At 40.4% G+C, this 15,081-nt stretch overlaps 2 protein-coding genes across 2 annotated transcripts in view; both read right to left on the minus strand.

Annotated features, from left to right (window-relative positions):
• Positions 1-1,280, minus strand: part of EIF2AK2 (eukaryotic translation initiation factor 2 alpha kinase 2) — a 40,539-nt gene extending 39,259 nt beyond the window's left edge. Inside the window, exon 1 of the mRNA XM_019647780.1 lies at positions 847-1,280. Coding sequence (XP_019503325.1) covers positions 847-1,280 — 434 coding nt within the window. The remainder of the gene's footprint in view (positions 1-846) is intronic.
• A 3,251-nt stretch (positions 1,281-4,531) lies between these two features.
• The window catches only part of SULT6B1 (sulfotransferase family 6B member 1), a 23,243-nt gene continuing 12,693 nt past the window's right edge, over positions 4,532-15,081 (minus strand). Inside the window, exons 4-7 of the mRNA XM_019647781.1 lie at positions 12,387-12,513; positions 10,298-10,392; positions 7,469-7,625; positions 4,532-5,539 (exon numbers count right to left, since the gene is read on the minus strand). Of these exons, the coding sequence (XP_019503326.1) occupies positions 5,409-5,539; positions 7,469-7,625; positions 10,298-10,392; positions 12,387-12,513 (510 nt within the window). The 3' untranslated portion in view covers positions 4,532-5,408. The remainder of the gene's footprint in view (positions 5,540-7,468; positions 7,626-10,297; positions 10,393-12,386; positions 12,514-15,081) is intronic.

Below are 15,081 nucleotides of genomic sequence, written 5' to 3' on the forward strand. Positions count from 1 at the left end.
AACTGACTAGTGGAGGGACATGGGCAAATCCATAAAAAAAAGTCAGAGTGATATATTGAAAACTGAAGTAACGTAAGGGTTACAGCGAGGGAGGGGTGGGGTTTCTCTTACAAGCAGGCTGTGCAGGGAAGGCTGCTCTGACGTAGTAACACTGCAGAAATGCCGGGGAAAATGAGGGGTTGGTCCATGCAGGTGTCTAAGGGAAGAGCTTTCCGGGAAGAAGAAACCGGCAGCGCAAAGGCCCAGAAGCAGGCGTGTATGTTTGGCTGTGTGTCAACAACAGCAGTGTGGTCAGAATGGAGGGAACAAGGGGACTTGCCTGTGAGCCCATATGCTGTGTTGAGAAGTATGGCGGAGGGGGTGGGGGTGGGGGGTGGAATAGGGGACCGAGTGGGAGCGGGAGCTAATGCCAGGCAATTAGGAAACAATTGTAACTGTCTAGGCAAGAGACCCGGGGCCAGGGATTATTGAACCAATCTATAGGTAATTCAGGCCGGCATATTTTCCACCCCTCTGTCAGGTCATAGGGGTCACCTGCTTTCCACTCGATTCCCCCGTCCCCCCAACCTCGTCCTGGGTTACCTGTTACTTACTCTGATAAAAATTCTTCACGGGAAGAAAAGGGACTTCAGTTCCCAGCGGGCTGCCCAGATCCGAAAATGGCCCCGCACCTCGATGGGGGTGGGGTGGTCGGGGGCTGTGCACGGACACAGCTCCGGGTGCAGCGGGCCAGCCACAAGCCTCTCACCAGCGCCCACAGCGCGCACTGGAGACGGGGCTGCGCGCGCGCCTGGGTACCCCTTGCGCTCTCCGCCCCTCGCCGTCTCCCGCGCTCCCCAGCGTCACGCAGCGCGAGCCGCCACTGTCACCGAGACACAGCCGGGTCTGGGCAACCCAGTCTCAGTTTCGTTTTCTCCGCGAACTCCGCCTTCCGCCTCCGGCCCTTCGGCCTGGCTCCTCCTCACTAGCTCCGGGATCTCGGGAGACGGAGGCCTCCATGGGAAGTCCGCGCGGAAGGCATCGCGGGGTGGGCTCGGCACCCACGTGCCGCCCCTGCTTCTGGGCGCGCGTCCAAGCGCTTGTATCCCCACCCGGGCTTCCGAGGCTGTCAGGCCCCCGTGCAGATAAGGATCCGCAGGAGGTGGGAAGGACACGGAGGTCTCCGAGCGCCCGCGGCGTGCCAGGCACTCGCTGAACCAGGCTCTAGGATCAAACATCCCATTTCCTCTTCCACACAAACATTTGGGGGTGGGGGTCGGGATGGATATTACCGGCTCCATTTTACAATAGAAGAAACAGTAAATTAACTCGCCCAGGGTCTTGCCGCTGGTAAGTGGCAGCGAGCATTCAAGGTCAGGCTCCTAAACACCAAAGCACTCTGTTCCCTTTCCACTCTTCTGTCAGGTCAGATACAAGGCTGGGGATGAATTGGCCAGGGGACATAACCTTCCTTCTATCTGTTTGCACCCCTTCATTCGACAGATACTTGGCAGCCGCTGTACCAAGCACTGGCCAGTCCAGCAGTTAGGAGAGCCACCTGCTCCTTGAGGGACCTCATGGAGTTTACTACCAAAGCCCTTATCAACAGTCCCCGATTTATAAGAAAATCTACTCACCTAATGGACTATAATACACTCCCAAAGTAATACTGGCTCATTGACATGGCGACTAAAGAGTGCTGAGGACTCACTTCACAATATTGCAAGGTGGGTGCCATTGCTATACCCATTTCACAGATGAGGAAACTTAGGTCTGGAGCACAGAGAAGTTAAATAACACAGCTAGTAAGCACGGGGAGCTAAAATAGAAGCAGGAGTCTGCACCCTTAACATCTTAGCCAGAGTAAGAGAGGTGGTCCCAAGATGGACCTGAAGTATACATTAAATACTGGGCATTGGCTCCAGGAGTCCTTTTCCACTTCTCTTCTACACCCCTTTATATTGCAGGGTATCAGTGGCTAAAAACTACATTTCCCCTGTAGCCCTGGACATGATTGAAGTCTCCCAAATGTGAAGCACTTGTGGGATGTTTGGAAGATAGCCAGGAGGCAGAGCCATCTTTCTGTGGCGTTTCCAGGCGACAAAAAGCTCCAGCAGTGGTAAGTGTTTGCAGGGGTCCATTTTCCAGCTTCTGAGAATAGGGTGGTGATGGCAGCAGCAATGGCAGTAGCAGTGACAAGTTTCCTGACTTTTTGAAGCCCAGGAACTGCCCAAGAGAGCCTAGAAAGGAAAAGGACAAGCTCAAGTATGGTCAGAGGACACTAGCTTTTACGATCGCTCCAGAAGAGCCTCTTACGTGGAGCTTCAGGGCTGATGTCGTAAAGATCAGGTGCAGAGCCTGATGCCGCAGGTAGCAGAATTTTAAAATATAAATTTAATTTGTAGCCTCACCAAGTCTCTTGTGTGAACATTAAGGGTGTTGATTGGGAAATAATGAGGCCCTGGGAATTTGGGTGGATTTGAATGAATCCAAGTACCACTGCCCTCCCAAATTCTGCTGATGTCCACAGTCCTTCCACCTTTGTTTGATAAGGATGGTACAGCCTAGCTTGAAGATCCTGAAGTAGTCACTCCAAACGCCCCATCCTATCTCACTTCTAGAATTAGAATCAGATGCTAGGATGCCACCAAAGGATACAGACAAGATCTGATCCAGAGGAGGTAGTTTACACAATAAAAGAATTTCAAGATTTCACAAATTTTTTTTTCCAGCAGAAACCCAGGAAAATGCATGGAAATGGTTCTAAAGGTAACAAGAAACAAAATATATAATTTAGATTAGGCACTCAAGGTGCTGGCTCCAGCAGCGGGGAATGGCACTAACGGTTTGTTCAGCTGGTTTATTACAATCTGGCCTCAGGGTTGCCACACATTAAGTGAAATTGTGATGTCAGGTAATACAGATGATGAAATCAAAAGTACTTAGGGAGTGAGGAACATGGGAATAGATTAATCCTACACAACCTATCCACTCACTCCCTAACCATGGCCCCCAAGAAAATCCAAAGGATCCTCTTTCACCAGGCATTGAGAAACATATTGGAGAGGGGGGGCATCAGCATCCTTGAGAATTCTGTAATGGCTGACCACTGTTGGTGGGGAATGTTGATGGGAGAGACTGCCATTGAAAAAGCTCCCTGAGTTCAAGGTGTATTATGGCTCCCAGAGTAGCAAAGGCCATGTGGCAACACTTAAACCCCAAAGAAAGGGCATCAGGGTCAGAGCAGTAATCAGAAAGATTCAATCACCAAAGCTCTTTAGTGGTGATAAACTGGTTCCGGCCTTCCTAGATAGAACTCAAATAGATGGCAGTCCACAGGCATGTTACATGAGCAGATGTCCAAGACCCTCTCACGCCTGCTATATCAAGCCAAATCTCTGAGCTCATGGGGGGTCCCCTGTGGACAGATGACTGAGAAAGAAATATTCGAATGAAGCACAACACACTGCCATTGATCAGAAGTGGACTGATGTATTACAATAGCCCCTCTGGGAGGAGGTCCTAAAGGATAGTGGGAGAAAGGAAATCTTCCCAGTGGGCAGAACTTTGAGCAGTACCTTTAGTTGTCACTTGGAGAAAGAGAAAGCCAGTGGCTTGGACAGAACCAGGGGCTAACAATTTAGCCGGATATTCAGCGATTTGGAAGGAACAAGCTCAGAGGGCTGGAGATAAGGAGGTCTGGGGGAAATGATGTGGGTGAACCACTTGGAACAGACACAGAGTTATGAGCATATTGGGTTCCCTGGTGAATGTTCACCCCCAAAGGCACCCACTACTGAGGAGGCTTTTGAGAAGCAGGTGGGCAAGACTTCTACGGATGTCAGCTTTCCCAGCTACCCCAGTGCTTGTTCAAAATGAATGAAGAGGCAGTGGCAGCAGGAATAGATGATGTGTGTGAGTTCATCAACATGGAATTCTCATCCAACCTCATCTGGCTGCGGGGTACCCAATGTGCCAACAACAGAGACCAACCCTGAGCCCCCAGTGTGGATTACCATACTCCAAGGAAGACAAGCCAGTCACTTTGTGGGTGACTGACTGGTTACATGGGAGCCCTTCCATCATGGAGTCGGCAGGGATTTGCCCACTGTGGAGTAAGCCTGTCTTCCAGATATGGATTTGCTCTTCCTTTCTGCAGTGCTACTGCCAGCACCATCCTTGTTGGACATTCTGAATATCTTATTCACCATCATGGTATCCCTCACTAAGGAATCCATTTGACAGAAAAAGAAAGCAGACAGTGACTACCATGGGATTCAGTGGTTTTATTATGAACATCCAAAAGCAGCTAGCCTTATAGGATTGTGGGATGGAATATTGAAGACTCAGTCACAGCCCCAGGTAGATGACAACACTCAGCAAGCTGAGTGTACTGTCTTTCAAGCACAGTATATGCGCTAAACCAAGTTGCTGTTTCTTCCATGGTTTATTGATGACTGATTCAATCTCTTTAATAGTAATTGGTCTGTTCAGATTTCCTATTTCTTCATTATTCAGTCTTGGTAAGTTGAATTTTCTAGGATTTTTTCCATTCTAGGTTATCCAATTTGTTGGTGTATAATAGTTCATAGTAGTTTCTTTTAGTCCTCAGTATTTCTGTGTTATCAAATGTAATGCTTCCTCTTTCATTTGTAATTTTATTTTTTGAGTCCTCTCAGTTTAGTTTGTAAATTTCTCACTATTTACAAATAATACCGCAATAAAAATTTTCCTACATGTATCCTTATGCAAATGACGGAGTGTTTTTCCAGAGTATATCCCTAGGTGTATAATTGCTGGATTGTAAGGTATATAGACATATAATTTTATCAAATTTCTTTCCAAAATGTAAAAGAATATACTTCTGTTACCCCTCTCCCATGCTTTGTGCCATTGTTATCATACATTTACTTCTACATATATAATAAATTGCAGAATACATTGCTATTACTTTTGCTTTGAATAGGCAATTAATCTTTCAAAGAGATTTTAAAATGAGGAAAATCTCTCTTATATATACCCACATATTCACCATTTCTGGTGCTCTTTATTCCTTTGTGTAGATTAAAATTTCCATCTGGTACCATTTTCCTTTTGCTTATAGCACTTTCTCTAATATTTCTTGTAGTGCACGTATGTTAGGTACTATTTCTCCCACTTTTTTTAATATATAAAAGGTCTTTTTTAATCTTTATGTTTGATAGATGCTTTTAAGTATCCCTTTTGTAGCTAAGTGGCCTTTCCTCAAAAGGTCAACAAATTTAAGTTGGTGATCAAAAACTTCAGTTGTTATTACTACATTTGTATTATGTGTACCTAAATGTTGCCATTTAGCATCATTTGATTATTTGATCTGATTGTTATTTAATTATTTAAATTCAGTTATTATGAAGGAAAATAAAATACCAGCCCTGTTGAACTGACCAGGATCAAGCCTGGAAATATGACTCGTACTTGAACTTTGCTTGTAGGGAAGTGCCTGCTAAGCACTCTTTGAATTTTTCATCCATTTCTTGGTTCTGAGTTTCACTGAACAAATTTTTCCAATCACCAACTTCACCTATAACAAACAAAAACCAGTAGACCCAGACATCTGTTAGAATATGTCTTCTTGATTTTACCATTTTTCATGCAGTGTTTTCACTTTGAAATGTGAAAATGGACACATGAAAAAAAATTAGAGTCTTGAAAACTCGTGTAATTTCTCTTGTAAAATTAATAATATCCACGGGGGCTCCCCTATTTGTGGTGTGTGAGGTAACGTGCTTTCTTTATATCACTGAGAGGACCACTGGCCTCAATGATCTCTCATCTTCACCCCTCTCCCAAAAACTGGGACCTAAAATTCTACTTTCTGAGAGTTTTTTTTTTCTCTCTGAAGTCTTTTAAATACTAGTCCTCCTTGAGAAGTAACATTTTACCATAGATTTTGGTTAAAACCTCAGATCCTGACAATTTTGCAGAGTTATTATTTTGCCTGCGGTTAGAATATGTTTTTCTTACTGGCTTTTAAAAGTAAAGGAACTTATTTCTTTCTCTAGAATTTTGATGATTTGGGTTGAAGTTGTAAGTTCCTTGTTGCATAGCCTTTGAAATACATGTTTATAAAGTGGGTTTAATGACATGAGGATATGCTTAGATATGTGAAGGAAAATAAAGCACAAAACTGTTCACAAATGACAAATTCTATAAAACATCACAGAATAAGGTTGGAAGAAATATGCTCAAAAAGTTAAACGTGCCACTAGTGGGAGAAATGTGGATAATTTTTAATGTTTTTTTCACATTTTTCATTATTTTCTGAATTTTCTACAAAAATACCATAAAATTTTTAAATTATTTTGTTATTTATTTCAGAATTTTTCTATTCAGAATAGTGTTTTGTCAACAATATAGAGAAAGTTTCTATTTTCACCCCTTCTCAAAGCTAATAAAACTAGGCATAAAAATCAGGGTTAAATTAAGAAATGAAACCAAAACCATTTTGTTCCTTTCATGTGGATTTTTTAAATAGGTCTTCATTTGACAAAGTATGGTAGAGTCAAGTAGACCTATGTTCAAATCCTGACTCCATCATTTATTTGCTTTGTGACAATGGGGAAATTAATATCTCTGAGCTTTTGTGCCCATAGTTGTAAGATTAAGGATTTAATAATTTTTTTGATATAAAATTTAAGCCCAGCAAAGGGTCTAACACATGATAGATGCCTGATATATGATAGCTGTTGTTGTTATATGAGCCGTCTCTAAGTCACATTTTACTTTCATTATACATGCAAAAAAAATTGGCAATTCTGAGCTATATTATCATAAATTTCCATAAGAAATTAGAATGCTTTAATGAAATTTAGTAAAATCATCTGTGCCAGAGACAGCTGATATTCATTTTATCCAATATTCATTTTATCCTTATTAACAAAACCCTAATTTTAATTGGGTAATAATGTGTCCATGAAAACACACACACACACACACACACACACACACACACACACACACACACACACACATTTCCCAGCCAACAGTGTAGTGAGAGAAGGCCAATAAGATAAAAAAAAGTCACAGAGAGTAAGGCTTCCCACAAGTTCTTAAAAGGGGGCTCACTCAGCTAATACACATGATTCTGTCTCTTGCCTTTCTCTTTTTATTTTAATAAAATAATCCTTTAATTCTAATGTAATGCTGGAGCTCTAGCTGTTCTCTTGTCATTCATTACAAGGTGACAAGCAGAGCGGTATTATTAGGTTGGTGCAAATGTAATTATGGTTTTAAAGGTTAAAGATAATAGCAAAAACCAAAATTACTTTCCCACCAACCAAGAAGGAACTTAGTACTCTAAAAGATATTGGCGAGCTGCCAGCTCCCATTCTGAAGTGTGTGCAGACTTCTTGTTGAGGGAGAGAAAAAGAAAACCCTGTCTTCTTTAAGTTATGTGGATTGCCTGTTACGTGCAAAGTGATGGACATCCCAGAAACCAATGTAACTTTACCTTTACGGAACAGGAATGGGCCAACAGCCCCATGCGTTTCCTGGGACTTTGCTCGCATTGCCTGGAAGGTACTCTGAGCCGAGATAGTTTGAATCTGCTCCCCAGTTAAAGAAAATCCAAAGAACTCAGCAATTTGTTTTATTCCAGCGGCCAGATTCTGAAAACAAAATTTTAAAGGATGACCTTCTTTCTATGGGAATTGTGCCCTGACCACGTCCTGACATCCTTCTTAGACAGAATGGATCAAGCCTAACTATCTAATTCATCTGTTTATCTCTCTAGATTTACTTTAATACCTCGGTATAAATAGCTGAGGTATCCTTATAAGGTATTCTGTATCGATTTTACTTTGTAGTTTTAATCTATGATTCCTGTTAAACTATTTAGGATACAAAGTACAGTAAGCATTGATAAATAGGTTAGAATTTTATCTAAGAGGACAGTCATTTTTTTAAAAAGCATCAGCCTAGACCAGCTGAGGAAATTAATGTATTTGTACATGTTCATTTGAATTCTTTTTTCTTCTGAATCCTATTTATAGCTAATGGCTAATTCCATCAAGAAAGTCTAATTTTTAGAATCATAAAAACTAGAAGGGATCTTGATATTTATCTTGTCTAAATACACTTGTACAATAAGTCATGAACCCCACTCCCAGACCAACAGTATCCCTGACCAGTGGAGATTCATAAAGCTCGTAGAACAGTTCCTTAAAATGCATTCTACAAAACACTAATATACCTCACAATAGATGTATCATGAAAATAAAAAGAAAAGGAGGGTGAAGGGCTGAGGTCAAATAAGTTTAGAATTGTTTGGGTTAAACAAAGGTAAGCCTTTCCCCCCCCCCCCATAGGATCTCTCAGTCTTTAATAGGCCGATATGCAATGTGAATCTCCCAAAGGAGCAGGCTATTGAATACAGCAGTTCCCAAATCAATTTGAAGAAACAACTTCCTTCCAACCCCCAAGAAAGAATTATAAATGTCTGGGACAACACTGGCATTCTATGGAGGACAAGTTTCAGAAACATTGTTCTAAACCAGAGGGAGAAAAAACTAAATTAGTATGTTCTCTCATGTTATATAAATGCATCCAATAAACAGAAGAGATGGCTTAAATTATACTTTGATAAGACAAGAGAAACTCATGTTTAAAAATGCAATTTACTGGGTTGTAGGAAAAGTCATGACGCATCTTTGCAGCGAAAAACATAGAAAAAATATGTCATGACTTTTCCAACAACCCAATAGTTAGAGAGCATCTGACACACTTCCTTCTCTTTCTTCACGGTGATTCCAGGACTATGGTTTCCCTCCTATCTCATTAGTCACTGTTTCTTGGTCTCCTTTGCTGATTCCTCCTTTTTTTTCCCAAAGCCAATATTGGAGGGCTCCAAGGCTCAGTTCGTGGTCTTATTTCTCTTCTCCGGCCATATTCTTACACATACATACATAAGTATGTAATCTTACGGCTTTAAATGCCATCTATGTGCCAATGATTTGCAAATTTATATCTATAGCTCAGAATTCTCTCTGCATTCAAGACTTTTATTCCCAGCTTCCTACTCAGCCTCTCCATTTGGATGACTAACAAACATCTCAAACTTAGCATGTCCAAAAACAAACCCTTGGTTGTTCCCACAATCCTGCTTCACCTGCTACCATCACCTACTCAAATGATGGCAACTCAGTCTCCCCAGTTGGTTAGGACAATAATATTGGAGTTTACTCTGACCTGTCTTTTCCCCTCACTACTTTTACCCCTGTTTAATGCGGCAGCAAATCCTATTGGCTCGGCTTTCAATATGTATCCAGAATTCAACCACTTCTCATCACCTCCACTGCTTCCTCCGGTCTGAGCCACCATCTTCCCTTGCCTGGACTACTGCAGTAGCCTCTTCACAGCTTTCCCTGCATTATCTTGGTTCCTCTCCAATCTGTTCTTACACACCAGCCAGTATGGTCCTATTAAAAGCACATCAACTTCTATCACTCTTCTGCTTGAATTCTGTAATGGCTCCCCATTTCACTCAAGTGAAAGCCAAACCATTTTCATGATTTGCCATGCCAGTCCTCACACTCCTCACCACCCCATTTCCTTTCCTCTGTTCTCATTGGTTAGTCTCGCCTGGTTCACCTCTACTGACCCAGCCATATCCACCTCCTCCCTGTCCCTTACTCCTACCAGGAGCTCCTACCTCAGGACCTTTGTGCCAGTCAATTCCCTGCCTGGGAAGCTCTTACCCTAGTTATCCACTTGGTTCACTCCCTCGCTTCCTTCAGATCTTTGTTCAAATTGCATCCTCTCCATGAGGTTTCTCCTGATCATTCTATTTTATACTGGGATTTGTCCAGCACCCCAATCCCCCAACCCCTGGCATTTCCAGTTTTCCTGAATCAGCTATGCCATTTCTATTTCTCACATATTATATACACTTTTTAAATTTTATTGTGTTTATTATTTATCTTCCTGCCTTCTCCAGGGGAGTGATCTTTGACTGGTCTGTTCACTGATGTGTCATAAGGGCCTAGAACAATGCCAAGCAATCACTCACTAAATGTTTGTGAATAAACAATTTTAAAAATATACGGAAAAAAATCAATTCACAGCCAAATGTGTATTCAATTAAATGTCAATTGAGACCTACCTATTGTTTTTCACATCCCTAATTTGTTTTTCACATCCCTAATATCATAAAAGGGGTATAAAGCAGACACGGGTTTTTTTACTTAGTACAATCTGTGTTCATACAACCAGACATTGTAAGTGCTCTATATTGTAGTTTATAATAAATCTTGCAATAGAATATCAATAATCATAATCTCACCTCTTTCAGGTCTTCATATAATATGAACTTAACATTTTCATCCTCAAGATGTTTGTTCCAATTAATTGCAAAATCAAAATAGCTTCCCCAAGAAACTAAAAACACAAGGGAAAAAAAAAACCTTCTAAGGAATTTTAAATAACTAAAGTTAAAATGATAGATGGTTAATTTATGCTCTAAAATATAAACTATCTATATATGTATGAGCTCAAATAAGATGTTTACAAGTTATTACAAATCCCTGCTCCAAAAGAACTGGCATCAGCCCATCCTACTGCAGATTTCTATTTGTTTTCTTATCTTCATAAATAATAACGCAACTAAGCAAGTTATAAAAATGGTTGGATAAAAACTACCAGACATCCATGAATATTTAGGTGAATGAAATAATTCAGAAATAGTGAGTGATATATGAAAGCTGACAGAGATAATGCCAAAAAGAAATGATGTTATCTAGACCAGCATTGTTCCACAGAAATTTAATGTAAGCCACATATGTAATTTAGAATTTTCTAGTAGCCACATTAAGAAAATAAAAAATAAACAGGTGAAATTAATTTTACTATGTTATTTAACCTAATATATCCAAAAATTTTATTTCAGCATGTAGTCAACATAAAAATTATTACTGAAACATTCCACATTATTTTTATATTCTAAGTGTTTGAAAGCCAGGGGGATTTTACACTGTGCTGCTTACTAACTGTATGACTCCGAGCAATTCCCTAAACCTCTTGTGCCTTAATTTCCTTATTTATAAAATGGGGTGGTAGGGATAGCACGTAGTGTCTGGCATGTACTAATTGCTCGGTAAGTGGTAGCTATTTTATTCTATCTAAAATTAATTGCTAATATATAATAAGTGGTGAACCCCAATCCAGGCCTTCTCATTCCAAATCCTACATATTTTCCAGTGTCTTCAACTGCCTCCATAAATTGAATTTAACAGGTTTTCAAGGCAGAAACTCCATCCAAGTTATCACCACTATATCTTATCATCGTCAATCAAAGAATTAGGCTAAAATGAGGGATAGGGCAAAAAAAATTTCCTAAAACAGATTGTCCCAATGATGGTAGGTTTCTCATCATTGAATGTTTTCTTGTATATTGAGGTAATGTTTCAAACTTGCCTTAGCCATCTTAGTGGTTATCAGACAAACCAAAGCTTTCTTAATGGTGCTTTATCAGCACCTCTGTGCACTTTTCTTTTTTCTCTTATATCCCTATCCCAATATTTAATCTTTACTAAGGAGCCTGTACTGTACCCAGTGTCTGTGCATATGGGATGGCATGGCCTTGCTGTGCTCATCACCTTTAAAACTGGTCCTCTTGAGGCACCTGGCAACAACTTTTCCTCTCAGCTCATCTGGCATAAAGTCTTCCTTCTACCACACTGTGAAGACTCAACGTAAAAGGAGGCAACTATTAATCTCTGGCCATTATACCCATGGAAGTAGAGTCACTGCCGCTTACAAGCTGTGAGACCATTGGCAAGTATTTAACTTGTTGTTTTTTTATTAGTTTTCTTATCTGTGCAATGGGGCTAATATTGCCTTATACACAGCTAGTTATGGTCTTACATGAAATCGTGTATATACAATACGTAGTTTAGTACCTGGAGCATTAGTAGGCACTTATAAAATGGTAGTTATCAATAACCAGAGGCAAAATATCAACATGGTCTAACAAAACTTATTTCCTTTCTGGCAAATAAATATCTTAGGTGTAGTTGCTCAGTGTAAAGGTTTTATCTTTTTTTTTTCTTTTTCCTCATTGTATTATACAGAGGCTTAGGGGAAATGAACTAGAAATGCTTTTCTATCTGACTCCGTTATATGCCTCTTTGTCCTATGTCTGTACTATGAGCACTCAATACTCATAGTCAACATCTAAATTGTCTAAATTATTTTTAAAAACAGTAAAGTATTGTTTGAGGTACAGAACTAGTGGTGCTGTAAAACTTCATTAAAAGCAACTTTCTGGTTCTTGGATGCACTTTAATCTCCTTTCTTTATCTTAAAATATACTTGAATTTTCGTATTTATGTGGTCATCTGTTGAAATAAGAATTCTTTTACTAACAGCCATACCTTGTCCTTTCATAAACTGTCTGAAGAATTCATCCCAAGAACTGTAACTTGGAATATTGGGGACATCATTGTGGAAATGGAAAAATGATACCGCTGTATCTTTGGGATTTCGAAATATCACCAATATCTAAGGAGAAAAAACCAAGTTAATTTATTTAGGTCATGTTTTGAACTTTGGAAAAGTGAAGGGGTGAATCATATCATATGTCTTGTATGCTACTTAGTTTTGTTACTATATAGAGAAAGAATGACAGTAAGAAATTGAGGAACAGGAGGCCGCAGATGGGGAAGTCTGGGGAGAGGGGAGAAAAGGAGAAGGAAAAGATTGCTGTTATGTTAGCGGACTTTTGCTAATGAGTTTAGATAGTAGAAAGGTATATGTAGAAGATATTAAAGAATAGAGAGCAAGTTCACAATTGCATGATCTGAAACAAACCTCCAAATAAAGTAAACATTGCCAAATAGTGTTAAGGACAATGAAATCATGTTTAGAGTTTGGTGGGAGATCAAAGAATGGCAGGCCATCTCTCCGGGGCCTGAGGTGTGATGGGTGGTACAGATGAAACAGTATCTCTGACTTCCCATGTGATGCCTGCCTTCTCTGATAAGGAATTAACTCATTCTTTTGAATGAAAAGTGTGATATAAACATTGTAAAGAGCAAACCGAAACCCAACAGAACCAAAAGATTACAGGGGAGCATCTGGCTACTCCAAGTGAGTTTCGGCCTTCTGGCCTGATGATTCCCATTTCTAGAACTGAGGAAATTGGGAAATACAGTATTGAGCAGTATTAGTGATCACTGAGGAATCCGAGACAGCACACAAGAGATTCTGAAGACGAGAAACTGGAGACTTCATTATAGCTTTGGAAAGGAGGATGATGTGGATTTTGCAAAGTACAGATTTGTGAACCTGACCTCCATTTTGGGGGAAGTTTCTAGAACTAACTAAATAGATGATTTGGGGCCACATAAAAGAGGAAGAAGTAACTAACCACCAGGGGGGGCAACATGGATTTTTGAAGAACAAGTCGCTGCCTACTAACATCAAGTTTTTTCTTGGATATAGTTTCTAAATTAGTGAATTTGTTGCTTATGAGTCCTACTACCAAATGGAAGACTGGAAGCTGGAAGCAGAAGCAATTAGGCATATAAAACTCGTGTGCAAAGGAGGCTAAATAATTAACGTAAACATCGCTGGCGGTTTTCAATGGCATTTCCGCTGTCCTGACTAGGAAGGACATCATCAATATTTTAATGAGTTATTTAGGTAAAGATATAGAAGCAATATTTATCGAAGTTGTAGATGACATGCGACTGACAGGGAATTAGGATCTCAAAATGCCTTGTCAGTCTAAAGAGATGAACTAACACTAACAGGATACAATTAAATAGAGACAAATAAGCTGGGGTCTAGGTCTTTGGCTCCGATCTAAAAATCACCCCCACCCTGAATCCAAATATAGCAGACTCTCGTCAGTCACTCGAGGGTGACATTTGGGGCTTCGCCTACCACCTATTCGCCTACCACCTATTACTCCCCCTGGCTTGTAGCAGTTTATAATTTGACAAAGTCATCCATTTGAATGGTGAGGGCCAGCTGGAGTGCGGACCAATCCCCATCAACCTCTCATCTTGGCTCTGCCACACTTTTCTTGCCCTTATATGCTTGTGAAATTGAAGCTCTGTTTCACTCCAAATCCAAGTGCTTTATAAATTGCTTTAGCTTTGTTTCTTATGGAACAATTAAGTGGAAAAAAGTCACCTGATTTGTGATTATATTTAACTGCATTAAACTGGAGAAATGATATGTTAAAGCGGTATTTCTGATTTGGGAGATTCTCAATCTAAAGACTGTTTGACAGAACTGTCCAAAGCCGGCATAGGCGATCAAGTTGCTCAGTCAGAGTCCAGTCACTTAGTGGAATTCAAACACCTAATGGGGATTGGAGTAGACAACAGTTGAGGTCTTTTCAATTCTAACTAAGCTCCTAGGATCCTTGTATGATGGCCGCTAGCTGCTAATTCTGTCTCTACTTCCCAAGTGATTTCTTTCCAGCTCTCCCTCTCCTCCTCCGTTGTTCCCCCTCCTTCCACTTGCCATTACAGTTGTCTTAGCTGCTTTCCTCCTTCCTCTTCCTTTGCTATCATTGCACTATCCTCTCATTCTTATTTGTGGCATTCGGAGTTTAACTCCTTATTTTCATTCTCATCTTTGCTCCTGATACAGAGAAAAAGAGGCACCCAGAAATAAGGATTGGAGGGAAGGCCAAGTGAAAACAAAAAGGATTGGGTAAAAACTAGTAATTATGAGACTAGATCAATAATGATTAATGAAACAAGATTTTTAAATAAGAGTAGCCAAAGCACCCATAGTTATTTATACATGACATGAAGTTTGCTATTACATGTGAAATTCAGATATGAAATAGTTTTAGACGTCAGGTAAACAATGCTTACCAGATAGAACCAAAGGAAACATTTTTGCTCATTTTCCTAGGTTGCATTCTTTTGTTAGACACTCTAAATATCCTAGTGGGATTCTGAAGTCTGTTCACTATAAAAACAGATTTTTATGGGCCGGCCGAGTGGCGCGATCGTTAAGAACTGGCTTGGGACGCCAGAGGGCCCCAGTTCGGATCCCACATATGAGGGCCAGTGACACTGCCCTCCACAGCTAAGATGCTGAACAACA

Source organism: Hipposideros armiger, unplaced genomic scaffold, assembly GCF_001890085.2.
Source record: "Hipposideros armiger isolate ML-2016 unplaced genomic scaffold, ASM189008v1 scaffold_116, whole genome shotgun sequence".
Lineage (NCBI taxonomy): Eukaryota > Metazoa > Chordata > Mammalia > Chiroptera > Hipposideridae > Hipposideros > Hipposideros armiger.